The 27,717-nt window shown below is 54.2% G+C and overlaps 1 protein-coding gene across 1 annotated transcript; it reads right to left on the reverse strand.

The window, feature by feature from the left end:
- Positions 1-624: 624 nt before the first annotated feature.
- Positions 625-27,653, reverse strand: LOC110090547 (hydroxyacyl-CoA dehydrogenase trifunctional multienzyme complex subunit alpha). Its single transcript, XM_020814197.3, has 20 exons — positions 27,464-27,653; positions 23,102-23,143; positions 21,402-21,472; positions 20,729-20,862; positions 18,002-18,140; positions 17,513-17,632; positions 17,286-17,388; positions 16,771-16,893; positions 16,534-16,652; positions 14,477-14,533; positions 12,191-12,300; positions 10,354-10,488; positions 9,283-9,454; positions 8,559-8,645; positions 6,741-6,881; positions 4,662-4,730; positions 3,869-4,064; positions 2,303-2,417; positions 1,811-1,956; positions 625-1,136 (listed from the first exon to the last, which is right to left on the reverse strand). Exons 1-20 carry the CDS (start codon positions 27,546-27,548, stop codon positions 991-993), a joined length of 2,310 nt encoding a protein of 769 aa, XP_020669856.3. The 5' UTR covers positions 27,549-27,653; the 3' UTR covers positions 625-990.
- Between the last annotated feature and the right edge of the window lie 64 nt (positions 27,654-27,717).

The following is a 27,717-nucleotide window of genomic DNA, read 5'->3' on the forward strand; positions in this document are numbered from 1 at the left end:
AGGGACGGATGCACTGCCAAGGCACCTATTAGGGTGACTGTGGAGCTGTCCAGCGGTTCCTTGACATGTTTAAAAATGCAATCAAGTGGGCAAACTCTTTCCTACCGTTGCTCTTGCGTTAAGAAGAGTCTCTCTCTTCCAGATCTCAGAAAACCAGGTGGGAAGCACCTTCTCTGGGAGGGGGAAGCCAGGAGCAGAGGTGCAGAAGGTTGGGAGAGAGGTGACGGATGGTTAAGGAGGGAAGGAGACGGGGGGGGGGCTGTCCTAGCTAGTGGAGAATCCTTCTCGGCCCCCCAGCTGCAAGTCCTGTGGAGTTGGCAAAAGAGGCATTTGGAGGGCTGAGGGGGAAACGGGACACCCACACCCCAACACACCCCAGAAGAAGACAACAGGGCTGCCCAACCGGGACACCCAGCTCCTCCCCCATGGCCCAACCCACCAGGGGCGTTTCCCACCCACCCCTCTCAGAATCCGCTGGAGGGGCTTCATCATCCCACCCCAGGGTGTCCCTTAGAGAAAAGGGCCTCTTGCCACTGAGGCTGTTCCACGAGAGGAGGAATCGCGCCCCCCCCCCCGGGCCAGGTATGCTTCAGGCAGCAACTTCAAGAAACCACCAGGGATCCCTTGACAGAACCAGGCACGAGGATTTATTGTCAGAAATTCTCTTCCTACGGTGATGAAGGCGGAGTGGGCTCTGGACCCAGAAACAGCAGCTTTTTCGCCAGTGTTGCTGCTGCTGTTGGCTCTGGGCCTCCCGGGGGGGGGGTCAGGCTTGGGTTGGGAGGCAGAGAACCCCCCCACCCCACCCTTGCTTCCCTTTTTGGATATGGGGAAGCCAACCTTCAGCCGGGCGAGGGGGAGGGGGCCTGGGAGAGGTAGTGGCCGAGGGGTTAAGGCACTATAAGGGTCAAGACCCGTCGCCCTCAGGCCGGAGAACCGGTTTCCCTCTTCCTCTCCATCGGTGGACGGTTGGTGGAGGTTCAGATAAGTTCACTTGTGGAATTTCTTGCTGGAGTTCTTGGCGTGGTCAAGCAGCAGCGGGCACGGCGTGAACTGGCTTCCGTAAGCACTCTCGTACTTCCTCATGCGGTCCACCAGCCGCTGGGCCCCGTAGAAGTCTGCGTACCGGAAGGGGCCTGCCGGGCGAGAGAAGCGGGGAAGAAACAAGAGCGGTGGGTCCCACAGCAGGAGGACGACGCACCGCGGGAGCGCTCGGGGGTTTCGGTCTCCGGCTGCGGAGCCGGAGCCTGGCCATCCGATCGCCCCTCGGGGCCTCCCAGACTACATGGCCCAGCGGCTCCCTTCCAGCTCGGCCGTTCTCAGATGAGGATGATCAAAGGTTATTGTACCCATGACGAGAGACAACCGCCCTGATCTGCTGGCACACCTAGCGTCAAACCACTGCACCGCTTGGGTTTACTTCGGCGGAGACAGCCGAGTGGCCGGGGCGCCTTGGAAAATGGCCAAGGCGCCCCCTTCTCTTGCAAAGGTTTCCGTCCTCCCAGAGCCTTCTGTGATGTGTAGGTTCTAAAAGAGCCTTCCCCCCCCCGCCCCGGTGGCTCCTCTGAACATTGTTCTGCACCCCCCTCCCCACCACGTCCTGACACACCGTCAGGAGGGGGATCAGAGGCAAAGTGGAGAAGGCAGCCTCTCCGGTCACCGAGAAACCGCCCGCCTCGCGCCCCCACCCAGTTCAAGAGAAACGAGGTGTCTTGAGTTCTGCCAAACTCTTGCTTATCTGACTGCAGAGGGAGATAAGGCATAAACGCGCACACACACACCCCAACCCATAACGAAACAAACAACTCACCACCCAAGCACGGGGGGAAGCCCAGCCCAAATACGGCTCCGATGTCCCCTTCCACGGGGTTACTGAGGATGCCCTCTTGCAGGGTCAGGACAGCCTCGTTCACAAACCGCGACACCAGCCGCATCTGGATATCCTCGTCCGAAGAGCTGGAAAAATGGGAAGCAGCGTCTCAGCGGTCACTCTGCCCCTGGCTGGGTCACCACACACCGCAGCTGCTAGGACGCTGGCGCAGGCTGGCTGGGCAGGACGCTCTCCGGCCAGGAAGGCAAAGCGGCCAGGAGGTCCCAAATTGTGGGAGAGTCATGGGATTATAATTCACACTCCCCAAGCGCCCCTTCCCTTTAAGAGAAGACCCAGTGGTCGGGATCGGACCATCGGAAGTGTCCCTGCAGCTGCATTACATTCAGGGACTAAGGCAAGGCCAGCCTCGTGGGCCTCATCCTGGAGTTCTCCATCTTGCCCAGGAAACCCCTCCCTCTACACAAGACTTACACCTCCGGCTTGGCCGCCAGTTTGAACTTCTGCAGGATTTCGTCCATGCCGTTGTTGATGCTCCGGTCCTTCACCCCTTCCTGGTAGACGTAGAAGCCCTTCCCGGATTTGCGGCCTGGCAAAGGAAGGGTTTTAAAAACAAAACAAAATACACCAGTTAACCAAGGATGGGGTGGGGGAGATGGGGGGGTCGTGGCAGGTAAAATGGGGTGGTTGCCTGGGGAGGGAATGACCAAAGCCTCAGGGCAGGCTGCCTCGGGTGGCAGGGAGCGGCGGGTGGGGGACAGGAACAGGCCAAGAACCCTCCTTCCGCTCCCGAGTCAATGGTTCACCTCCCTGCTCCCTGGGGTCCAGGCCATCCTGGGTTTGCAGTGGGAAACCCCACCGGTTCAGATCATGAGGCCTCCCTGCTTTGAAAACTGCTCCGATGGATACTCTTTGGCTTCCCAGCTGATTTCAGAGGATGATAACCTCCTCCTCACAAGCAAACCCTGGCCTATTCTCCGCCCATCCCCTATCCACCCCACCCGACCCTTGGTTTTAAAAAGCCCTTCCAAAGGGTTTCCTACCACAGCGCTCTCAGCATTTCGGATAGCCGAAATGCTATCCCCCAAAGATCCCTTATGAAATCTGCCTGCAGGGTGGCTGTCTTGGGCCCACCGCCATGCAAACAGTGGGACCCCAGGTGGGATCAGGCCAACACCCAGCCGCCCATTGGCCCCCCTCGGTCGGCAGAAGGAGCAAGCCCTGGGCGTTCGGCCAGGGCGATCCGCTTTCATTCTGGGGTCTGGAATATTCTGAGGGTGTCCATTCAGGCGCAGAACAGCAGGTTAGTGTGAATTCACAGACGACCATTCATAGAACCAGTTACCCGTAGGTATCCCGTCCTTTCACTGCAGAAAGCACGAGAAAAATCCCACACAGTTCCTAGACATAGGGAACCATGGAGTGGGAAGGCGGCTATCAGGCCACCAGTGGTTTGCTCACGCCAAGAATCCGAGTCAAAGTGTCTCTGACCGACGGCTGGATCTGCAGTGAAACGCCACGTAGCAAGAGCAGGCGTGGTATTTGTAGATCTGCTCAGAATGGGGAACTGGCGGGGAAAAAGCTTGGCAGCCTCAAAACTTACAATGGGGGAAAGGCAAACCCCACCCACCCTGCTCTGGTCGAGGCGCTCTCCTGCCCACCAGGGCCACTTTTACTTTGAATCCGGTTCGCAAAGCAGGTGGCTGGCCCTTTCTCCCATACGGAGATTTTTACTTCTCTGCAGGGCCATTTTTCGAGCCTGTGGCCATCGCGAAACCCTTCTGTTGCTCCGAGGATCCCGTGGCAAGCTCAGAAACATTAAAGTTTGCAAGGTGGGATCTGGGTCAGCTGACGTGAAAAGCCCAGCACCCCTTCCTCACCCAGACCTTTCTCCCTCCCCTCCACTGGCCGCGAGTGTGTTTCAGAAACAAGAGGAAAGCAGGCCTCTGGCCCAGGGTGGGCGGCTGGCGCTTCCCTGCAGGGCCCAGCTCCCGAGAGAGACCACCCGGGCCTGGCGGCTGCCGACGACCCCTTCCTCACCCAGGAAGCCTTTGTTCACCATGGCTTTCAAAAGCTCCACGTCCCCTCCTTTAAACCGTTCTCCAAAAGCCTTCCCAAGATCCTCGGCGACGTGCGCGGCCACATCGACGCCTACTTCGTCGACGAGGGTGCTTGCCCCGACAGGGAAGCCAAAACCCGTGGAAAGGGAGTCCACCTTCTTGGGATCGTTGCCCTCCTGCAAAGGGACAGAGTCAGTGAGGAGAACGTGGAGAGAGGGACCCTTCGACAGCTGTCCTGCTGTCAGCCCCGGCACTTCCTGGAGCGTGTCCCCCTTCAAGCACTAAAGCCCTTGAGCAGGGCGAACAGCAGGTGAGCGGGAAGAGCCGAGGCAGCCAGAAGCTCAAACGGCCTCCGATGCTCCCTGGGAGGCAGTAAAAAGGCTCAAGGCGGCGGGGGGGGGGGGGAAGGAGGAGAGAACTGGGCCCACGAGGGGAGGAGACCTTGAGCACAGGCTGCCCAGCCAGCCAGGAAGGACCTTCTTCCACCCTGACCACCAGATATTTTGTCCTTGGTAGGCACCCAGGAGCCGAGGCCTGATCCCACCCTTCCAACCCTCTGTGGAATCAAGACCGGAGCCGGAAGTGACCGAGGCCCCAAGCAAAGGGACCCGGCCATGCAGCAGGAGCTGCAACCGCACGCCAGAGCTGGGCCCTCAAGGGCCAAAGGGGTGAAGCATCAGTTAAGGGTCCCCTCCCCCCACTCCTCGGGGGCACAATGACCAAACTCTGGAAGGGCCCCAGGCCAAACCGTGTGCCCACCTGCCGCTACCCACCTGGAGAAGGCGGAGGATTTCCACCAACATGGGCGCAAGACACCGGGTGGTGTAGAAACCGGGGCCATCCTGGTCAGAAGGAAACACAGAGACAAATTTGCTAATGGGAGGTGGACACCGGGCCAAAGGCCACCCCCACCCCCCAATTCATGCCTTCATTTCTCCGGCTTTTCGTCCAGGTAAATGGCACAAAGCAGCAGACAAAATATTGAAAAGACAAACGTTAAAACAGTTCAAAACATAACAAATCCTAATATTAAAAAAAACAATTCAATTGACTACATAGTTATACTATTGGATGAAAACAGTCTGAAACCATGAAAAAGCATATTGAAAAAGACCAGGGGGTCCCCCATATCCCGCTGAGCCCCCCCCTTTTGCTGACTCCTTTAGTGACTCACTAGAAGCCTGCTCGGAAAGAAAAGGGTCTTCTCTGCCTGCTGGTCTCCTGGCCTCAAAGCTGTTTTGGGCTTTTTTGCAGGTCAATGCCAGCACTTTGAATTGTGCCCTGAAACAGATCAGCAACCAGTGTAGCCGCTGTAGCGAAGGGACTTCAGCACTCCTTTTAACCCGCTGCTCTGGACACCCATCCGGAGGCAGCATCCGGAAGACTTCCAGGCTTCTAAACACTTCCCCCAAAGGTAGCCCCCTCCCTTCCCCGCCGCCTCCAGCAGAAGGCAGGGCAGCTATCCCACTGCGATGTCATTAAGGCATCACCCTAGACGAGACTTCTCAAGGGACGGGGGCAGCTGGTGCACTCATTTTAACTATGCCCACATGTCCCTGGCCACTGGGAAAATGTGGCGGTCCAGGCCTCAGGACTGAATCTATAGGGGCACAACTAAGCTGCGCACCTGGGTTGTCAGGGGGAGGGCAAACTCCCTGTTGCCTGGCTGGCCTTTCCGTTGACCAGGAGCCCCTCTGTCTGGTCTGCTGCGGACACCGGGTACAAGATTACAAAGGAAACCGGTTCCACTGGTTTATTTAGATGGAAAAGAGTTGGGTGCCATCTATATACAAGCTGCCGCTGCCCCCCCCCCCAAGTTTGGGCAACTTCCTTTGGTGGTTTCACATATATGATTTATTCTCAACCATCCCAGAGTGCAGGACATGCAATAATGGACTCAGGCTACAAGAGGCCAGATTCAAGAAAAAAACTTCCTAACTGTTAGGGCAATAAGATAACGGAGCCCATGACCTCAAGGGGAGGTGGTGAGCCCTCCAGCGCTGGAGGCCTTCAAGAGAAAACTGGACCACCCTCGGTCAGATCTGCTTGGACTTCGGTTCCTGCCTTGAGGGAGCAGTGGGGGGGAGGGTTGGACTGGATGGCCTCAGAGGCCCCCTTTCCAACTCCATTGTTCTGTGATTCCATGACTGTCTGGCAGAACTGAACTGAAGAGAACTGCCCTGACACCGCCTCCTGGGTTCTCTCCGCTAGGAAGGGCCAAAGTCACCACAAAACGGTGCCTCCAGGTCCCAATCCCCAGAGACACACCCCGCAGAGATCCCGTGGTCACTGGTACAAGAGGCCGCCGAGGGCTTAGCAGGAGCCACAAGGACGACACGTTTCCTCCCGTCCCTTCCCTGGCAAGAGAAGCAACGCCGCCGGCTTCCAAGCGGGCCTGAACCCAGTCCAGAAACCTCCGCCCACCATGGGGCTATTTCGGGCATTAACGGTGGCATTCCCACCAAGTCTCTCTGACAAACTGGGGGGGGGGGGAGGAGGAAATCAACCTTCCAGCCTGGATGAATATGGAGCTGTGAAGGGGAAGGGAAGAGGAAGAGGAGGAGGAGGAGGAGGAGGAGGAGGAGTGGTGCTAAATGGAACCACCAAGAAAGCCCCGTCAGGCTGCCTTTTTCCTCCTCCATTGCTGTGGGCGGCCGGATGGATGGACAGATGGCGCAGGGCAGGCGGTGGGGGAGGACGATGACACAGGGGGCCTGCCCCATGCCTGGGCCTGGGTCTTCCGCAAGGTGTGGGGGGAGCAGAGACGGGAGGCCTTCCTTCCAGGCAAGCCTTTGCCCATGGGCCCCGCTCCGCTCCCATCCAGAGGACAACGGGACGAACGGGCGCCTCACCTTCACCACAATGATGACCTTCCCTTGCTGGAGGCCGACCGCTACGGCTGCCGCGGCCGTGTCCGGGGAGGTTTTGTCGGTGGTGATGATCTCCAGCAGCTGCATCTTGTCCACGGGGGAGAAGTAGTGCATTCCAATCACCTGCAGGGCAAAGGGGAGCGGGACAGGATGAGGCCCCTCTGCCATGGGGAGCGAGGGAAGGAGGGAAGGAAGCAGCAGCCGGAAGCCAGGCGGTCCAACACCCGAGCCCAAACGACTGACTTCCTAGGCACCCACTGCCCAGGACTGTGAGCGGGAGGGGTGTGTGTGCGTGTGTGTGTGTCAGTCCCATTCCTGCCGGGAATCAGAGGGGGGGGGGACCTTTTTGGTGGGATGCCAAGGCCCCTCCCTCTTGTCCTTCCCAGGTCAGAAAAAAAAACCCTTCCTTCCTTCCCTGATTTGGACACATGCAGGTTTTAGGAATAACACTGCATTGTTCTGGATTCCAAGGGTCTCTAAAGAGTTTCTCCAGGGTTTTTAACGTTAGTTTTTACTCTTGCTGAGCGTGTCAATATTCTGTTTGTATATATAATGGTGAGCACTGTGTTTCATCCGACTCTCAGCTGCCTTGCGCCCTCTATGGGGGGGAAGGCATCATCATCAGCATCATCATAGCAGCCACCGCCGCTGACCAGCATTCCCCGCCGGGGGGGGGGGCGGCTCCAAATATGTAAGACTAAAACCCTCATCACGCCCACCAGGACTTGCTAGGGGATGATGGGAGGCGTAGCTCAGCCTACTTGCACGTCACCAGGGTAGGTGAACGTGGACGCAGGCAGCCGGTCTGTCCGTTTCAAAGGCTCAGCAGGAAGAGCTGAAGTCGAATTTATTCGGCTGATTTCCAGAGGAGCTTCCTAAGCTTGGGATCCAGATGCGAAAGGTGCTCCCTCTGCAACCTTTTGCTGTCATGGCTACGGGTTGGTAGCAAGAGCTGGCAGGAGAGGACAGGGCCCTTCCTGGGGGGTGCTGGACCAAGGGCCCCCACACTGAGGGTTGGGGGGAGACATCAAAGCTCATGGCAATTTTGCTTGCAATAATCAGTGCCAGGCACAGCAGCTGACTAAACGGCTAGGAGAGGAAGGAGACCCTTGGCTTTAACACACTGTGGTGGGGGGTTCGCATGACCTCTAAACACTGCACATGGAGAAGAGGGCTCAGAAAGGGAGGGGGACCAGGGGCTGCTGCACCTGCAAGACACACCTTTGGAAGGGCTAGGAACAACCCAATGATGGATGGGGTGGGGTGTCCCTCGAGGGCGATATGTGGCCTCGAGAGTCCCACTGCCCACCCCCCCCTTGGCTTCACAGTTCTTAACAGGAGCCGCTGGCCAGGGTGAAAACCACCTCCTTTTCCACGGCCACAATAGGTCGCCTACTCCCTGCCCAAAAAAGAGCATCCCCCCCCAGGATCTCAAGTCTCGGGCAGTCCCCCCCAGGTCCACAGAGGGGCCCCCTTGAGCTTGCCGACCCGGCCAGTGCTCTGCTGTGTGTGAGAGAAAGGGGCTTCTCTTTTCCTCCCCAGAGCAGGAAGACTCAAAGGGAGGCCTCTGACTGTCCAAGGGGAGCCAACGGGGAATGTGTGCGGGATCTGAGTTCTTGGCAGAGAGAGAATCCAAGAGAGAGCGCAGAGAAAAACAGGACCGACTGCCCTCCCTCCCTCCCCTGGGTCCCAACTGATCAAGGGAGGTCTTCTGAGAACACCAAGGCACGCAAGGACGGAGACGTGCACCCCGCCTCCAACTGCACAGAAGGCGACATACACACACCCTCCAGGACTCACCTTTTCCGGCCTTTTGCTGACCGCGGCAATCTGGTGAATGGGCAGGGCGGACGTGTTGCTGGCAAAGATGCAGTGAGGAGGGACCACCTGGAGAGAGAAGACCAAGGTGAATACTAGTACCTGGAGGACAGCTCGTGGGGGGAGGGGGTAGTTGCCACACTAAGAGGGAGGGGGCTTCCATTCCGGCAGAGCGCCCCAGGACCCCTCGAAAGAGCCTCTCAGTACCCCCCCCCGGCAATTGCAGCAGGTGGGAGGAGACGGGGGGGGAGTCCCTCCGTGGGCGTCCACGCTACCTGCCGACGTGAGATTGAAACCTCTTAGAATACGGCCTTCCTCTTTGGAAGGGAGGGGTCTGCCCTCAGCTGAGCTGGTTCAACCTGCACCACCTGCCACCCAGCCCCGAGCTCTACCCTGGAGCAGGCAACAAGCGCGCTCTGAGGCAGCTGTCCCGGTGTGCATGCCCGCCCTGGTGGTCCAACATCACCACCTTACGTGGCAGCCCTTCTCCACGAGCAGCTGCCACGCTGGTGAGATGGAGAACCACCTCGTCTGGCTGCAGACCTGACGGGGAGCTTGATGGGTGGCAAGCTCCCTGCGGGAAGGGCAGCAACCAGAGGCGTTTTCCTCCTCCTCCTCCTCTTCCTCCTCCTGCTCCTCCTCCTCGAATGGTGAGGGAACTGGCTCCCAAACATTCCACACTTGGCAGGTCCCGATCCCCACTCACCGCTTCCACCTCCTTCAGCACTTTGTGCTTGACGCCGAGGTCTTCGAAGACCGCTTCGATCACCATGTCGGCCTTCTCAAAGCCCTTATAGTCCAGCTGCCCCATCAGGTTGCTGAGGATCGTGTCCCGCTCAAACGAGGTGAGGTTCTTCTTTTTTACTTTGTCGTTCAAGCTGAGAACAAAGATGCAGCAGGGTTGAAATCTGCCGCCGGCCTCGCTCCGGAGAAGTGCCGGAGAAAGGCCGCTGGCTCAACCGGTGTGCCCACAGCCCTGCATCTTGGCACCGGCAACAGATCCCTCCACAGCCCCAAACCTTCTGGGCTTCTCCTTCATCTTGGCCCCCGCACAACACAGGACTGTTTTAGCCTGGCATTTACATGTTCGGTTTTCATGTTGAGAAAAGATTACAAAGGTTTGGAAGCCAACTTGGAGAAACAGTTTCCAAATTGCAAAGCCCTTCTGCCCCCACAAAAGCCACAGGGCACCAGCAGCGCAGAGCCGGAACTTGCTTTTGCCAAGGCTGGCTCCCAAACGCCATGCCAGAGGCAAACACAGGGGCTCAAAGGCACCCTCCAAAAAGCTGACGGGGAACGAAAGCCACAGGGGAACCAGGCGAAACCAAAGAAACACCCGGGAGAGGTATGCCCGCAGGTCATTACGGGCCCCGATCAAAGTGGAACATTACGACTCCTTTGTTCAAGCGGACTTCCCTCTCAGCTTTACGGCTTCAACAGATTTCTGTTTGGCCCATTTTGACTGCCACAAGCCCACACTGCTCTGGGGGGCAGAGACATCCATGCAAACAGGAGCCGACTGCCAGCAGCTTTCTTTTCTCTTTTGCTCAGAGGGAGATCTGGAAGGAGGTGGCCATACGGCACCTCAAAGTCCTTAAAGTTCACCTCAAAGTCCTTAAAATTCCCAAAGGAGGCCAGCACTGAGAAAAGGGACTTTTGCACATGCTCAGAGGCACACGAGCATACCCAAGCAGCTGCTGGTGTTGCAAGTGCATGAGAGAAGTCAGGCTCAGATTGTGATTCGAATTCCGTCCTTTGAGACGGCAGGAGCGCTTACCCCTTGTAGACCTGCTGCTGGCCTCTGCTCAAGCCCTCGAGAGTCGTGTCCTTCAGGATGGTCTGGAGCCCCTTGTCCACAGAGACTTGGGCAATGCCGGCGCCCATCAGGCCCGCCCCCAGAATTGCCAGATTCCTGCACAGAGACGAGAGGAGAAAAGTGGGACGGGACAGAAACAAGGAGATGCCTGGACGCAGACACCTCCCCTCTCTCCCCGACAGGAAGCACTGCCCGGAGAGCACTCACGCAGAAACTCCACTTGCCTGCCCTCCACGGCCCTCGCTGTGAAGTTTTTTTTTTTAAAAAGGTTTGTGGCAAAAAAATCTGAGGAAGTTCCCCCTCAACCTCCAGCATCTCACCTCCTACCCATCACTCTCCCAAAGAACCCGAGTCCCAGCATAAGAGGAAAAAACAGACACACAGAAAAGTGTATTTCCACAGGCCTTTTGTTCTGTTTCTCAGCTCCGGCACGTTGGTGAGCAAGAGAACTGCCAGGGTTAAGAAAAACACCGACAGTCCAGGGAAATGGGCTGAGGCTGAACCCGGGCAAGATGGAGGTCCTGAGGGTGGGTGGCCCCACCACTGACGGTTTGGGAAACTCCCTCTGTTTTGGGGGGGGGGGTGACTCTCACCGCAAAGAGTGAGGTTCGCAGCTTGGAGATCCATCTGGTTCCAGCGCTTACCATGGAAACCCAGGTGGCGTCAGTGGTCCGCTCCGCCTATTTCCATCTTTGGAGGATTGCCCACCTGCATCCCTATCTTGGTGTTGGGGCGCTCACCACCTTGGTGCATGCGCTTATAATCTCGAGATTAGACCACTGTAATGCGCTCTATGTGAGGCTGCCTTTGAGGTTGATGCGGAAACTCCAAGTGGTGCAGAATGCGGCAGCCAGACTCCTTGGTGGAATGAGAAAATATCAGCTTATCTCTCCCACTCTGGCTGCTTTGCATTGACTGCCCATCCGTTTCCGCGTTGATTTCAAAGTGTTAATGATTACATATAAAGCCCTAAACGGTTTACGACCTCAATACTTGGCGGAACGCCTTCTCCCACCTAGATCTACTCATATCACTTGTTTTAGCCAGGAGGGGTTGAGGAGCCTAATGCTGAGAGAGGCCTGGAAAGAAAAAACAAGAAACCAGGCCTTCTCGGCAGTGCCTCCCCATTTGTGGAATAACCTCCCTTCTGAGATCCGTTTGGCCCCTGCACTGGGCATTTTCAAAAGCATACTCAAAACCTGGCTATTTAGGCAGGCCTTCCCTGGGGGCACCACCTGATTTATCTCTTATCTCCCATCTTGAATAATATGCTTATTGCTGTAAAATTGGTGTTGATATTTTAAATTGTTTTTTATTCTATTTTGCTGTGAGCCGCCCAGAGTAGACGCAGTCTAGATGGGTGAGATACAAGTTAAATAAATAAATAAAATAAATAAAAATACAACTGGTTGTTGTGGGTTTTTCGGGCTCTTTGGCCATGTTCTGAAGGTTGTTCTTCCTAACGTTTTGCCAGTCTCTGTGGCCGGCATCTTCAGAGGACAGCACCAGAGCACAGAGTGCTGTCCTCTGAAGATGCCGGCCACAGAGACTGGCGAAATGTTAGGAAGAACAACCTTCAAAACCTGGCCAAAGAGCCCGAAAAACCCACAACAACCATTAGATCCCAGCCGCGAAAGCCTTTGCGAATACAAAAATACAACTCCCATCGTATGAAGAGAAGGTAGGTGGGTTCAGCAAGGGACCACGCATCTCGCCCGCCTGCCGACAGGGAGAAAATAACAGCTAAGGGCAACGAAGGCCACAGGTTGCAGGAAACAAAGGTGGCCGTGGGACTTACCGGACAGGCTCCTTCGGCTGCCCAAACTTGTTCTTCTTACACTGGACCTGCCCGTGGTAGAGCCCCATCAGGGCTTTGGACTCGGAGGTCATCCCAAGCTCTCCGAATTTCTGCACAAGAGAAAAGATGACGATGAGGAGGAAAAGGCACAGTCCCCAGTTCTGACCCTGGGAGCGAAATTGTGGTGCACGTTGAACACAAGAGGAAAATGGAGAGGCCTGGAAGAGTCTTTGACCAGAACACCAGCTCAGGGCCGGGTGTGTGTGTGTGCGTGCGCGTGTTTCTGTCTGAGGTCTGCTCAGTTCCAGGCCACTCACATCCTCATTCATCACACGCCAGCCTCTGTTGCTTCTTCCTCCCCCGCTGCTCATCAAACATGAAGTGGGGGGGGCAATGCCATCTCAACATTATGACACTACCCAGCACCTCACGGAGAGGAGGCGCCTGAACGAGAGGCAGAAGCAAAGTATGCCCCCGGTCCCAGCCAATTTCTCACCACTGCGAAGCCCACTCTGTTGGGCAACACTCCCAAAGCCCAACACCTGCTTCTTAGAGGCATCTCAGTGGGGGGGGGGACCAGATCTGGGCTGCAGACCACTTGGCTCGCAGGAGGGGACCTCTGCCCATCACCAAACAATATGAGCCTCTCCAAACCTCCCTATCACGTCCGGTGACATTTCTCGATCAAAGGGTTTTTAAAGCTGAGAACGCTTGAAATCACAGAGTCTCGTGACAGGGCAGCCAGAATCCTACTGGCTATTTACATCCATGTAAATCTCAGCAATGAATTGCCACTAGTGAGTGGGCGGCTCATTGTATCCTTCACGACATGCCAGTCACGCACAACAAAGGAAAAACAGAGGTTCCTCCACTACCAGAGGTTTGCACTATTGCACCTATATCAGTGCATGCAACCCGTAAGATTCTGGCCCCGAACAAGCGAGCAAACTTTATTTACGTTAGTCCACGCTTCTGCGGAACCGGGCTATGACACAAACACACTTTTGCCAACAAAAACCTCTGCAGCTTTAAAGCGCCTTTGTTGCCAGATGAATGTGTGGATTCTCTAGGAATTGTGGAATGAGCCACAAAGATCAGAACTAGGTTTGGGGTATTTTTTTTTAAATTAAAGTAACGGTAACTTACACCTATATGAGTCAACAAATAAAACAGAAAAAGTGCATCGAGCTGGGTTAAATCAAGAAGGAGCAACTCCATCAACCACCAAGGTTTTGGCAAAAAGGTGTTTCGCACGTCGGCCCTCAGGCCTCCTCCGGGCAACGGCACAGAAAAAGCCCTCGGAAGAACCTCTCAGCCTTGCCGTTGCGGTATGCCGTGTGGGCTTCTCAATCAAGTGTGGTTCCCTAGGCCTTGCACACCTGTGGCGGGAGCACCCCGGCCTGCCTTCCGGGGGGAGGCGATCAACATTCTGGCTGGAATGGGGGGGGGTCCTCGGGTTTAAGCATCAAGGGCAGGGGAAAGCTCCCCTCAGGGGCACGCAGCATAACCCCAATTGATTGAAAAGCACTGGACCAACATGTATTGATTTCTTTTATTTGATTTCCACCTCAACCTTTATCCCTGTAAAGGGATGATGAACTCCGGGGGTAAAACCACACCACACAGAATCACAAAACAGCAGAGCTGGAAGGGGCCTCTAAGGCCATCCGGTCCAAACCACCACCACCCCAGCTCAGGGCAGGAATCCAAATCAGAGAGTCACTCTCCCCCCCCCCCCCGGCAAGGCAGAGAAGTCGCTCAGGGCGTCTTTGGAGTTCCTGCTGTTCAGCCGCAGGAGGCGTCTCAAGACGGGATAAAGGAAACCCACAGTCAGAGGCAAAGCCAAGGTAACACTCCAGATGCCTCCAAGTGACAACATCAGAACTCTTGGCCAGGAATCCTTACGGAAAAATGGGACTTGTCATTCTGCTCTCACTGCCATAACATGACCAGCTTTGTTTCGGGAGGGATCCTGCAAAGCATGTATGCTCTTTCTGTAGTCTTTCAGAAGCTTGCATTCCCTCGGGAGAGACTCTAGCTTTCCAGTCTTGCAAGACTTTTTTTTTTTCTATCTCCTTTCCATAAACCTCACTTGCAAATTCACCGCACGTGTGGTTCGGTTCTCTCCCATGTTTATTCCTTTTCAGGTATCCCGCTGGCCCTTGTCAGAGAGGAAAAGAACCTTTCAATTCCTTTGGCCACCTCTGGTTTGCTTCTCGCCCGGCACCTCTGGAGTCACCCCTTGGGCGCCTGGCCCGCCATAGCAGGAGACCGAAGGATCCTTACCTGGGATTCTATAAGATAGCCGGCTTCGTTGCCTTTCTCTAGGCCGGTTTTCACAACCTGCATCAAGACAAGGGACACAAAAGCAATCATTTGCATCAAGGCAGGCTTGTGCCTGAAGGGACGTGGTGGCGCTGCGGGTTAAACCGCAGAAGCCTCTGTGCTGCAAGGCACGTTGTAAGATCGAATCCACGTGACGGAGGGAGCTCCCGTCGCTTGTCGCAGCTCCTGCCAACCTAGCCATTCAAAAGCATGTAAAAACGTGAGTAGATAAATAGGGACCACCTTGGTGAGAAGGTAACGGCGTCCCATGTCTGGTCGCGCTGGCCACGTGACCACAGAAACGGTCTACGGACAAACGCTGGTTCTACCGCTTGGAAACAGAGATGAGCACCACGCCCTAGAGTCGGGCACGACTGGACTCAATGTCGAGGGGAACCTTGACCTTGGCTTGGGCCACATGTCAGAGGAGAGCTCTAGAAGCCGCCTCCAAGTTTCCACTCAGGTGACAACGCATCAAGCTTTGTTCTTGCAACCACCTGACCTCACAGTTCTCACGACCTCAGAAATAGGACAACCGGCCCACTTATTTCCTGCAACCCTTTCTTTTCTGTTTTTATTACTGGTTTATTTTAAAAAAGAAAATTACAAATAACAGAAACAAAACTAAAAAACAAACTCAGCAGTGACTACACACAACACATAATAAACATTTCCCCACCCGTGCCACCTTCACCCTCGGGACGAGGTCTCCTGTAATATCAAATCTGTACCCCCCCCTTTTCTCCCCATTCATCTCTAAAAATACATTTGATTCTCCTGCTAGCCCATACATTCCAAGTATAGATTCCATACCTCTTTGAAATCATTAGGCTTTACTGTTCCTCTTATTTTCATTTCATATGTTAAATTATCGTTAATTGCTAAACTCCACATTTCTTTGTACCAGTCTTCAAGATTAATTTGTCTGTCGCTTTTCCAATGCTTTGCAAATATTAATCTTGCTACTGTAACCATTATAGCAACTAACTTTTTCTGATCTTTTTACAAATGACCATTCTTAATTATATTCAGGAAGGCAATACTTGGCAATATCTGAATATCGTACCCAATAATTTTTATAGTTTCCTTAAAAAGCAGTGCCCGTTCTTCCTTTCTTATTTCACACATCCGCCACATACTCAGCAGAGGTCCCTTTTTCCTTTTTGCATCTCCAGTGTTGAGATGGTATATTTTTATTTATTATATTCAATTTTACTGGAGTTAAACACCATCTCCATGCTACCTAATAACAATTTTCTTTTACCCTTATAAAACATATTCTTCATTATTCTTGGTGATTGTATCTTATTCCAATCTTCTCCTTTAATCTCTTTCTCAAAACCCTCCTGCCCCTGGTTTTCATCATTGCTTGATCAAATGTAACTTATCCCTTTCTTTTACTTACATCTTGATCTTTTCTTTTGTCCGATAAGGTAAAGGTTCCCCTTGACTTTTATACCAGTCGTGTCCGACTCTAGGCGGCAGTGCTCATCCCCGTCTCCAAGCCACAGAGAGCCAGCGTTTTGTTCGAAGATAGTTTCTGTTGTCATGTGGGCAGCACGACTAGACACAGAACGCCGTTTTGTTCGATAGTCTCCTCAAATTTTGTCAATTTTCTAGTCTTGCCTTTTCTTATCCACTCTCTACACCCTTTTTCTAAGCAACTTTCAGGCTCAGCAGGGGTGGATCCAGATGAACCCCCGATTCCCTGCCAGAAACTCATGTCCGCAGAGGCAGGGATGAGCGCCAGATGGGGACGGAAACATCCCAAAAGCAAGGAGGCAGGAAGCGAGACTGGCAGGCAGCTGAGACGGAGGGAGGATTCCTGATGAACTAGGAAAAATTCCCAGCTTTTAGAGGCATCCAAATGAACATCCTGGACAAGCCCAGTTGGGCTCCTCGGACCCAATGTGGCCTAAGAGCTAATCCTGGCAACATTCAAGGCTCCAAAGTAGCCTGGCCTCCCACTCCCTTCTCTCCACTGCCCCTTCTTTGCTCTCCCCAGCCACAGACGTTACCTCGATGATGCTCAAGGGAGCCGGGTAGAGTCCTCTGGTCTGTTTCTGCACACGACGCTCCACCATTCTGTAGACTTGCTGACGCACGAAGGGAACAGACATGGCAAAATCCGTCACTCCTGCAAGACAAGGCAAAGCGGCTGCAGACGAGAGCGGCGCCCCCGGGAGGCCCTCGTCCGAGGCTCGCTGCTGCCGTCCAGGACCCGAAGCAGAGCCAAGCGAGAGGCCGCCACTCACTCTGGACGAGCCCCTTGTCCTTCTTCCGGGAAATCTTCTTGGTGGCTAGGCCTCTGGCAAACGTGATGGCCACCTCCTCCAGGTATTCCAGCGTCCGCTCTTCCGGGCTCTTGATGCCTGGACCTGGAAAGGGAAAGACTGTCAGGGCATCCGAAGGACCGGTGCTTCCTGGAAACGTGAGAAGCTGGCGCCAGGAAAGGGGGGGGATGCAGCCCGCCTCCTTATTTCTACCCGAACACAACCCATCCTGTGTCCGTGAGCTCCCAGAGGAAATGCAGGGAACAGAGTCCGGCCCCTCCCAGGCCTCCTAGCTGTATAAATGCTCTGGACTCGGGTGGCGGAGGGGGGGCACACCTTAGTGGGGTATGGGACAGCCGCCCTGCCACCCCTTCAATGAGCTACCAAAGTCCTCCAGGAAGAGCAGCATTGCAAAATCCGTGGCCATTACACACAAGGGAAGAACCCCTGGGATACACGTGGGGGGGGGGGAAGGAGAGGAACGCTCTGAGGCTAACCTAGTGGATCCACCAGCTGGTCCACCAGCCCCATCCGCTTGGCTCTGTCGGCGCGTATGTTCCTCCCAGTCAGCATCATGTCGAAGGCAGCTGGAATGCCCACCTGGGCGAGGCAGAAGAAAAGGGCCGTTTCACCCATCAGGGACAAGAGGCAGGCGGCGGGGGGGGAGGCAGGACCTCCACCCACCCACCCAAACCCTGGCGGGGTCCAAGGCGCCCAAACTCACCATCTTGGGCAGCCTCTGAGTGCCTCCTGCTCCCGGCAGCAGCCCCAGTAAGACCTCAGGTGAGCCCAGGAGGGTCTTTTTGTCCTTGATGGCGATTCTGTACTGGCAAGCGATGGCCAGCTGCAAGAGGTTTTTAAAAAAGAAGAAAAGGGGGGGGGAGGAAACCAACACCATTCAGAGACACAGAGCTTCTTTCTCCCCTTTTTCTAAGCCCAGAATTGCACTCAGAACAGAACCATGGGAAGACCCCCAGGAGAGGCCATTTCAGGAGCTGAGCGAGACGGCCCAGGGCTAGGACCGGGGGGCCTCCAGGCTGCCGTTCTCGCAGGCCTGGATGCCAAGGTCTGCCCAGCAGCCCCCGGAGAGCCACCCACTCCCTCCCGCCTGCATTCTGACGGGCGGATGTCCCCGACCTCAGGGCCGGCCTTTCCATGTCCTGACACGAACCGAGGGCCCCTTTTCCTGCCCTCCCTCCCTCCGCCACCGTACCTCCAGCCCTCCTCCAAGGCAGGAGCCGCTGATGGCAGCCACAATGGGCTTGGGGGATTTTTCCAAGGTGTCCATCGTCTTCTGCCCTTCCTGAGAAAGCTGCGTGATTTCTTGGCTGGATTTGCAGGCCTCGATCATGCTACAAGAAGAAGACAGGCCAAAAAGAGAGGACGGTGGGACTGCAGAATGGAGCACCAGGGAAACACATCAGGGAAAACATAATACATTTAATTTTAAAATATATAACTGACGTCTTATAAAACTGCTGGCTAGCTCAATGGTGTATATAATATGGCAGTGGAGGCAGAGGCTGGGAGTTTAATTCCCTGCCTGGGCCTCCCTGACGGGGGCTGGACATGATACAAAGGGTCCCTTCCAGCGCTATATTTTCTAAGAGGATGATGATGATGACAGAAGACAAAACAACTGCTATCAGTGAATAAGCAGGAAGCGTGGCATTTTTCTTTCACAAAAAGCAGGGGGCCAACGCGTTCACCTGCAGACCTCTTGCCCTTTACCTGTGTGTGTGTGTGTTTAGTCGTTTAGTTGTGTCCGACTCTTCGTGACCCCATAGACCAGAGCACGCCAGGCCCTCCTGTCTTCCACTGCCTCCCAGAGTTGTGTCAAATTCATGTTGGTTGCTTCGATGACACTGTCCAGCCATCTCATCCTCGGTCGTCCCCTTCTCCTCTTGCCGTCACACCTTCCTAACATCAGGGTTTTTTCCAAGGACTCTTTTCTTCTCATGAGATGGCCAAAGTACTGGAGCCTCAGCTTCAGGATCTGTCCTTCAAGTGAGCACTCAGGGTTGATTTCCTTCAGAACGGATAGGTTTGTTCTCCTTGCAGTCCAGGGGATTCTCAAAAGCCTCTTCCAGCACCACAATTCAAAGACATCAATTCTTCGCTGGTCTGCTTTCTTTATGGTCCAGCTCTCACTTCCATACATCACAACAGGAAAAACCATAGCTTTGACTATTTGGACTTTTGTTGGCAATGTGATGTCTCGGCTTTTTAAGATGCTGTCAAGATTTGTCATCGCTTTCCTCCCAAGAAGCAGGCGTCTTTTAATTTCGTGGCTGCTGTCTCCATCTGCAGTGATCATGGAGCCCAGGAAAATAAAATCTGTCACTGCCTCCATGTCTTCCCCTTCTATTTCCCAGGAGGTGATGGGAGCAGTGGCCATGATCTTAGTTTTTTTGATGTTGAGTTTTAGACCGTTTTTGCACTCTCCTCTTTCACTCTCATTACAAGGTACTTTAATTCCTCCTCACTTTCTGCCATCAGAGTGGTATCATCTGCACTTTGGAGGTTGTTGATATTTCTTCCAGCAATCTTAATTCCGGCTTGGGTTTCATCCAGTCCAGCCTTCCGCATGATGTATTCTGCATGTAAGTTAAATAAGCCGGGGGACAATATACAGCCTTGTCGTACTCCTTTCCCAATTTTGTACCAATCAGTTGTTCCATAACCAGTTCTAACTGTTGCTTCCTGTCCCACATATAGGTTTCTCAGGAGATGGATAAGGTGGTCAGGCACGCCCATTTCTTTTAGGACTTGCCATAGTTTGCTGTGGTCCACACAGTCAAAGTCTTTTGCATAATGAAGCAGAAGTAGATGTTTTTCTGGAACTTTTTTCTGGCTTTCTCCATAATCCAGCGCAAGTTAGCAATTTGGTCTTGAGTGCCTCTGCCTCTTCGGAATCCAGCTTGTACTTCTGGGAGTTCTCGGTCCACATACTGCTGAAGCCTACCTTGGAGGATTTTGAGCATAACCTTGCTAGTGTGTGAAATGAGTGCAATTGTACGGTAGTTGGAGCATTCTTTGGCACTGCCTTTCTTTGGGATTGGGATGTAGACTGATCTTTTCCAATCCTCTGGCCACTGTTGGGTTTTCCAAACTTGCTGGCCCTTTACCTAATCCTCAGCAAAATCAGCATCCTTCACAAGCCAATTAAAATGGGGTGGCAGTCGGTCTGAAACTGTTGCTGCAGCTGGTGCAGTTCTCCTCCGGCTTGCACGCAGAGGACACCCGGCACACTCCCTACGGGCTCCTTCCACACGTCAAGCCCAGCTCCCTCCTCTACATTGTCTTGAGCCCCACCCCCCACTTCCCCAGCATCTCTCTACTGTAACCCCCTGATATTGTCCTGGGAGGATACTGTGGTAAATGGCTCGACCGTTCAGGGCAGGCAGAACCTCTCAGGGCCAGCATACGAAACTTGAGGAATAGCTGCAGTTCAAAGGGCTCAGAGAGTCCAGCCCTTAAAGCACTGACATCTGAGGTCCAAGGGGGCACCCATTTATTTATCCACTTTGGGGCATCTCGTGGGGCTGGAGGGGAGGTTTCTCCATTTTCATTTGGAACACGTGTGTAATTTAAAAAACAGATTGTCCCCAAGTAGATTCTACAAAACTGCATCCAAAGATTTCTGCCAGAAGCCTCTAACTCTCCCTAGAAAGAGCCTTGTGGCGCAGCGGTTAAGCTGCAGCACTGCAGCCAAACCTCTGCTCACGACTTCAGGTTCAATCCCAGGTAGCCAGGCTGACTCAGCCTCCTATCCTTCTGAGGTTGGTAAACGGAGTACCCAGCTCCCATGGGTGGGCTGGGAGGGGGGCAGGCAATGTATAGCTTGGATAATAAAACCGTAAACCACCCCAAGAGTGCTCTGAGCGCTATGGGGCAGCCTATAAGCAGCATGCTATGCTCCCCCTCCAGGACAACTTACTTGAGGTCGGCCCCGGCAATGAAGCAGCCGGGCTTTGCCGAGATAAGGACAACACTGGCAATGGCGTCGTTGGCCCAGATTTCATTCATCACTTCAGTGAACTCTGACTGCATTGGCTTGCTCAGGGTATTAACCTGGGAAAAATAAATAAATAAATAAAATAAAGCCAGCGGGCAGGCTGAAACCCAGCTCAGCAAGGGGAACGCGCTTGGCAAGGCCACCTTCGCCTGCCTTTTCCGGCTCCAAGACAGAATGAATTGCCTCCAGGAGGGACAATGGCTCAGGGAAGCGGCGTTCTTCCGAAATGAAACACAAATGTTACAGCGGTTGCGGAGCAGCTTGTCGTCACCAAGCACCGCCGTCGGCAGGCACAGTAAACTCCTCTGCGCTGCCATGTGGGGGGGTGGCGGCTGTGGGCCCCTCCTCCTGGCGGAACGAAGGCCCTGCCCTTCTTTCATGGGATGTTTCTCTTTTTAGACAACCGGGGCTTTCACTGCAAGCTGGGACACCCCTTCCCGGCCTTCGCCCTGCAAAAAGACTCTACCCTTTCCAAAGTGCTCCTTTTGCCAGAGAATCTCCTTCCGGGCCCTTCCTTCCTTCCTTCGGCTCCAGCACAGCTTCTCCGTCTCTCACCGGCACCTGTTTATGCCACTCAGGCCAACGGGAAACTTACCTTGGAATTTGGAGAGTTAAAACGCACAACAGCAACATCTCCTTTGATGTCATAGTTAACATGCGTTCTAGCTGCAGGAGGGGGAAAAAAGCAGGAGATGCATTTGTAATGGTTTCCCATGGATCAGATCCTAACAAGGCTTAAGGCAGCAGAGGACAAATTGCTGCTGGTGGGCCTCAGCCCCCATCGTCCCAGCCTCTCCAAACCCCCCCACATTTTGCTCCCAAAGCCTGCTTGCGTGGGGCATCTCTTTTATCTTTTAAGCAGCCTCTTAGGAGTGGACCTCAACAGATGGGAAAACCTTGACCTCTGAGCATTCAGCCTGGAAGTAGGCGGTGCATCACGGCCTCTCCCAATTTGAATAAGAGGAGGCCCTCGCCCAGCAGGCCGAGGCCAAGAGGCAGTCCCGAAACCAGCAAAACCAGGAAGCTGGACTGGGGACAGAAATTGTATTTGTCCTCAGTGTGGAAGGGATGGTCACTCTCGAATTGGCCTCCTCAGCCACACTAGATGCTGTTCCAAGACCTCCATTCAGAGCACGTGCCCATGGTCTCTCAAGACTGAAGGATGCCTACTATTATTGTCTAAATCAGCCATTATGTAAGCAATTTTAATATCAGAGTGGTCTCTCGAGACTGAAGGATGCCGGAGCTGCCCCTGGGACCGCACCAGACCATCGTGCCTACACCCAGAAGGAGCCAAAGACCATCTGCCGGCCATTAAGAGCCTCGTGGCGCAGTGGTTAAAACGCTGTACTGCAGCTAAAACTGTGCTCACGACCTGGGGTTCAAATCCCAGGTAGCCTGCTCAAGGTTGACTCAGCCTTCCATCCTTCCAAGGTCGGTAAAATGAGTACCCAGCTTGCTGGGGGGGCAATGTGTAGCCTTTATAATTAAAATTGTAAACCGCCCAGAGAGTGCTTGTAGCGCTATGGGGCGGTATATAAATCCAATAAATAAATAAAATAAAATAAATAAATACTATACTCTATCACTCCTGGGTCCCCATATGATGCCACCAATTTTTTTACAGCTTTTTGGTTTGAGGTTTTTTTGTTAGGGCCAAATGCTCTCAAGAGTGCGAGAAAGACGGCTTCTCAAGTGAGCCCATTTTTCATCTAACACACACAAAAATTGTAATGACCCAGACATCTTTAAAAAAAACAATTTTAAAATTAAACACCCCAATTAGCCTCTCTGCCGACTGTTTATAGCTCCTGAAACTGGCCCTTAGAGTCCTGCTGAGGTTGCCCACCTCTGGCTTAGCAGAAGCCTAGAAACTAGAGGGAGGTTTCAATAGGATTCCCCACTTCAGTTTCTGCAATGCACACACAGACAAGGGTCACGCCTGCACTTTTCTGAGACGGGGGGGGGGGGAGACTGGGAAAGGTGCCCATTATCTTTGTGGCTGTTCTGCTTTGCCATCCTTCCTTCTGCAAGTGCCACCCAGCCAACCAGAAAGAACCCCCCACCCAGCCTCCAGTACTTGGAGGGGAAGGGGGCATGTGCTAGATAACAGGACAGACTTCCAAGGGGGATACCCAAGAGAGACGGCTGCTGCCAGCCAATAGTCTCTCCTCTTTTACTGGTTTATGGTGTCCCAAATATGCTACAGTCCCCCACTTTGTTAATCATCCAGGGAGAAAAAATAATAATTTGAAAAGCAGTTCACCCACATCCCATCCAGGCATTAACACTTACATTTGAGGGGAGAGGTAGTGCTGAGGCTTCGGCAGGCATAACCTAAAAACAAAAGATTGCTGAAATCAACACAGGGGTGGAAAAAGTATTTCGGATCCCAAGGACCCAACGTTTGGAAACTGAGCACCCAGGAGACACCTCGGGGCCTCTTTCAATCCTGGGTTTACAGCCTGGGCTGCCCCCATGAAACCAACGCCTCCCTCTGCTACCTGCCAGGCTCTCTTCATGGGACACACACAGTTCCTAGAAAGTTCAGGCATGGACGGTTTTATATTTTAGTGAGGGACATCACGTTGGCACCAGAATGGCCCCAGGAATCTTATTCATGCAAGAGGGACGCAGGCCACTCAAAGCACAGAGTGTCAGAGGGGCCCAGGCAAACGACGATCCTCTCATGGAAGGGGGGAAGCCCCTGCCCTCCCCTGGAACTCAATAAGGCGGCACTTGCCCAGGCTTTCAAATCAGAAGGCCATTAAAATCACTTTTGGAGGGTTACTAGCCTCAAACAGGCCCAGTGAAGTGAAAGAGCTTTTCAGTGGCCAACCCGGGGGGGGGGGGCATGGCTAGTTATTTCTACACCAGAATCTAAAAATTTACATTTGTTTTAATCTTCACATAGATTTTTTTAAAAATACTATAGCATTTCTAAAACTGCCGTTTGTTTTATAATTTCAAGTTATTAGCCACCTTGGGTTACCTATAGGGAGAAAGGCGGCCCATAAATAATATAGCTAAAATACATAAAATAAATTGCTCTCAGCAGAAGGCGGTCGAAAGGTGTTTCATCAACAGGCTACACGCAGCCCTCAGCTGGCACGCTCCGAGTCTCCTGCTTTGTATATCTAAGGATATACAAAGAGTGGTGCTGGATGAGACCAAGGCCTCCCTGCCCCATTCTCTGTTCTGTGCCCACGGGGGCCAGGATCAGATGCCCCAAGGGAAGCACGCGGGTGGGACAGGAGAACACGGCCACCCTCCCAGTCCTGTTCTTCATAGGCTTCGTGGTGTCCCTAGCAGTAAAGGCCGAAAACCATCACTGGAACGAGCCGCATGGGAGAATGACAGAGATTCTGGTCAAGAAGGGAGCCTCAAGGAAGCCTTTCCAAACCCCAACTTCCTCTGGAAGCAAATGGCACAGTTTGAATCATGCCATGGGAAGAAGTGCTTCCTGCTGTCTGTCCCCGACACGGGGTCCTTCAGTGGAAAGGAGTCCACCCTTTCACACACGCAGGTGAAACACAGGAACTCCAGAGATACAGGCTGAAATCCTGTAGTAAGCCACAACGAGAGTAGGCCCATTGAATCCATGGACATTGCAGAGGAGTCGACTTGTCAAATCCCCACCCGTTCAACTGTGTCCACGTGCAGGGCCAGGTGGCTGCGCGCTGGAGTGCATGACGGGCTTTCAGCCGCTCGGAGACCAAAACCGCCCAGCCCTCCCAGGGGATGACGGACGGCTCCCTGTATGTGAAGAGCAGCCCTCTGAACAGGCAGCCCCACGAGACAGCATCCGTTCCACGGGGAGGCCAACTCTAAGAAGGCCATGCAACAAAGCCCCACCCCACGCGGCCTTGGGCAGGACCCCTTCGGTTGCCTTGGCTCAAGAAAGAGCATGGAAGCCCCCAGGGGGGAGGGGAGGGGGCTTCAAGACAGGACAACCCGGCTGGCCAGGAAGAAGAGGGAGGCGACCCCTGGACCTTGCTTGGCACATTGCTACCCAAGGCACATCGCTACAACACCCATAATCCACAGCACACATCACACTGTGGTCCAAGAGATAATTTCCAAACCTGAGACAGAACAAGGGTTGTGTTAATTAGCCGCCATGTTTGCACAGATGCGCAAGATGCTGAGTCATGCAGAATGCTGAGTCATGGATGATGCAACACCTGCAGTGATTGGCCGTATGCTAATAAGTATATGTATGTGTATATATGTATGTATGGAGTTGTACTGAAGATGTATCGGATCTCTTCCTTGGACGTCATCCTGTCGTGCTGCCCGTTAGAACTGCTGTATATGATGTAAATAAGGCTTTGGTGCTGGCTGTGTGTGAGCTATTTGGACTGCCTGGAGTGGACAAGACTCTGCTAACTTGACACCAGTTTTGCACCAACAGGACCCCATCAACTGCCTGGGAGACCTTGTGCCCGGTGGGCAGCTTGACGCGGCACAGCCACAGGACGCAGGGGAAGAAGGGGCCACCTCCCCCCTTTGGGGGCCACAGAGGCAGGGGTCCCCCTGCATCCTCCTGTCGGGGCTCTTAGTCCCAGGGCGCCACCGCTCTGCAGGAGGAGCCTGGGCGCTGCAAGGCACCGGACACCCGGGAGCAGAATGCCGCCTTTCGGTTCCCAAGACACAAAGCGGCCGGAGACTCTGGGCAAGAGGGTCTCCAGCCGGGCCCAGAGCAAAAGAAGCCCTTTGCCCCCTAAGCCCAGGTGAGCCGTCAGAGAGAAGCTCCACGTCAGAGGCCCAAGGCCGCGGCTCTTGGCTCAGCAAGGGAAAGCACCCGGTGGTGGAGGAGGAGGCGGTGCCTTGCCCTCTGGCCTACATTCCCCGTGCCTGTGCGTGTGTGCGTGTATACGTGTGTCAGAACAGAAAGGACCTTTCACCTACATTCCGCTCGGCTCCAAACCCACAGACCCTTGGGAGGCAAGATTGGGTTCCTTGCCTGCCTGCCCGCCCGAATCCGAAAGCAGCCTCGCCTCCCTTGGGGAGTGGCGCTGCCTCCATGGATCCCTGTCACAGTGGCTCCAAAAGAAAAACTGAGCCCATCCTCCTTTATTCTTTTCTTTTTTCTTTTTCTTTTTTTGAGAAAGGGCTGTCTCCTGCTCACTCCTTGCCCGGGCTTTCAAGCTGGACTCATGAATCAGAACCACTGTCCAGGTGGAAAAAAAGAATGCTCTAAAAAAACTTTTAAAAATTTTAAATCATCAAAATACTGTATCTCATTTTAAAAATTGAAATTGTGATTTAAATCAATCCAACCTATAACAAATCCACCCTGGCTGCTTTGCTACTCATGTGGGTCTCAGAGTTCAGTGAGCCCACAGGATGGTCTTGAAAACCATCACCTCAATCAGACGCACGACCCCCCCCCCCAGGCCACATAATTCTACAGCAGGGGTTTTTCTGCCTCCTTTTCCCAAATGACAAAAGGCAAACCCAGACCCTAAAAAAACCAAAGCAGAAACCCAGTGGCGTTTGGGCCAGTCAAATACAGAGCAGGACCCTGCATTAAGTTCTTATTCCTACAAAGCTTTACTAATACACAAGTTGTCTTACAAGAGGTGCGTCCTTCGAGTGCTTATGCAAACCCCAAAAGCAGGTCCCTCCAATTCTTTAAAGACTCCAGGGCTGGAATGTATTAACCCTATCAAGAATTCGCACGGCTCTTTCCTTGTTCAAAACACAAAGCCCGAGAAAGGGCAGCTCCATTCAGTGGAGTCACAATATCGCCCATCATTTCAAGTCACAGAAATCCATACTACACAGAGGATGAACCACGGGGGGGGGGGATTCACCCTTTTCCCCACTTCATGCCACTCATGAATCAAAAAAGGCAACGGCTCCTAATCTGAAATGAGATTAATACTAATTGCATGCCGTCCAGTCAATTCCCACTTAGGGTGACCCCTTCCATGATTTTCTAGGCATAGAATACAGAGAGATAGTTAACCCCTCTTTTCTTCTAGGGGGGCCCCCGGGACGGCTGCGCAGCTTGCCCCAAGGTGACTCGGGCTGGCTCTTGCGGGGGAATCGAACTCCCAACCTTTGGCTCCCCAGCCAGAGGCTGAAACGGGACCAGATCCCCTCCCCCGGTCGTCTACTCCTCTCATTGATCTTCTGGCAAGAGGGGGAGGCTCTTTCCCCCCCCTCACCCACCCATCCAGGGCAAACAGGCAGTCTATGTATCCAGGGGCACTGGAAGGCCCCCCCTGCCCCCGTCCCCAATCCAAGGACCTGAGGGCTCTGGGCAACCCTCCTTCGACTGGACTACAACTCCCACCATCCCCCTTCGTGGTGGAGAGTGACTGGCCCCTTCCCCAAAAGGAACGTCCTCCCCAGGGAACCTCGTCTGCGAAAGTCCTCCTGAGGGAGAGAGGGAGGGGAAATGGGAAGGGGTGGGTGGCTGGCTGGGGTGGGCTAGATGACCTTCCTGAACCCCTCCCTTTTTCTGCATGTGATTTGGACCGGAGGGGGGTTCGGAGGGCAGGGATCGAGCCCTTCGGGCAAGGCCCAGCGGAGGGCGACCCCGGAGGAGCCAGAGAGGCCCTGCTTCCTCCCGGGTCGGGACCCCCCCCCCTTCCCGGCCTGGGCCTCCGCCTCCTTCCCTCCCTCGCTCGCTCGCGGGGGTCTCACCTGCCAGGCGCCCCCCGGAAGGGCAGTACTTGGCGGCGGCGGCGAAGCGCGCCCAGCTCCCGATGGCTCTGACCGCGGCCGCCATCTTTAGCCCGCAGGGAGGTCGAGCCGACGAGGACGGAGACCCTGGGCCGAAGGGGCGGGAGCGGGGGAAGCGAGCGAGGGAAGGGCGGGCAGGCAGGCAGGCAGGGAGGGGCCTTCGACGCAGCCCGTCGCCCGGCTGTCCGCGGGGCTGTCCGCGGCGCCGCCTGATT

Source organism: Pogona vitticeps, chromosome 1 (genome assembly GCF_051106095.1).
Source record: "Pogona vitticeps strain Pit_001003342236 chromosome 1, PviZW2.1, whole genome shotgun sequence".
Lineage (NCBI taxonomy): Eukaryota > Metazoa > Chordata > Lepidosauria > Squamata > Agamidae > Pogona > Pogona vitticeps.

Bases quoted from the DNA above. Each gene is read 5' to 3' on its own strand.
- LOC110090547 (XM_020814197.3), bottom strand. From the start codon at position 27,548: ATGGCGGCCGCGGTCAGAGCCATCGGGAGCTGGGCGCGCTTCGCCGCC. The intron at 14,534-16,533 runs GTAACGTCTGTG...GTCTTGATGCAG, and splicing joins CTCCCTTGAGCATCATCGAG to GTTGTGAAAACCGGCCTAGA. The intron at 8,646-9,282 runs GTGAGTGGGGAT...TTCTCTCTCCAG, and splicing joins TGCTGAAGGAGGTGGAAGCG to GTGGTCCCTCCTCACTGCAT.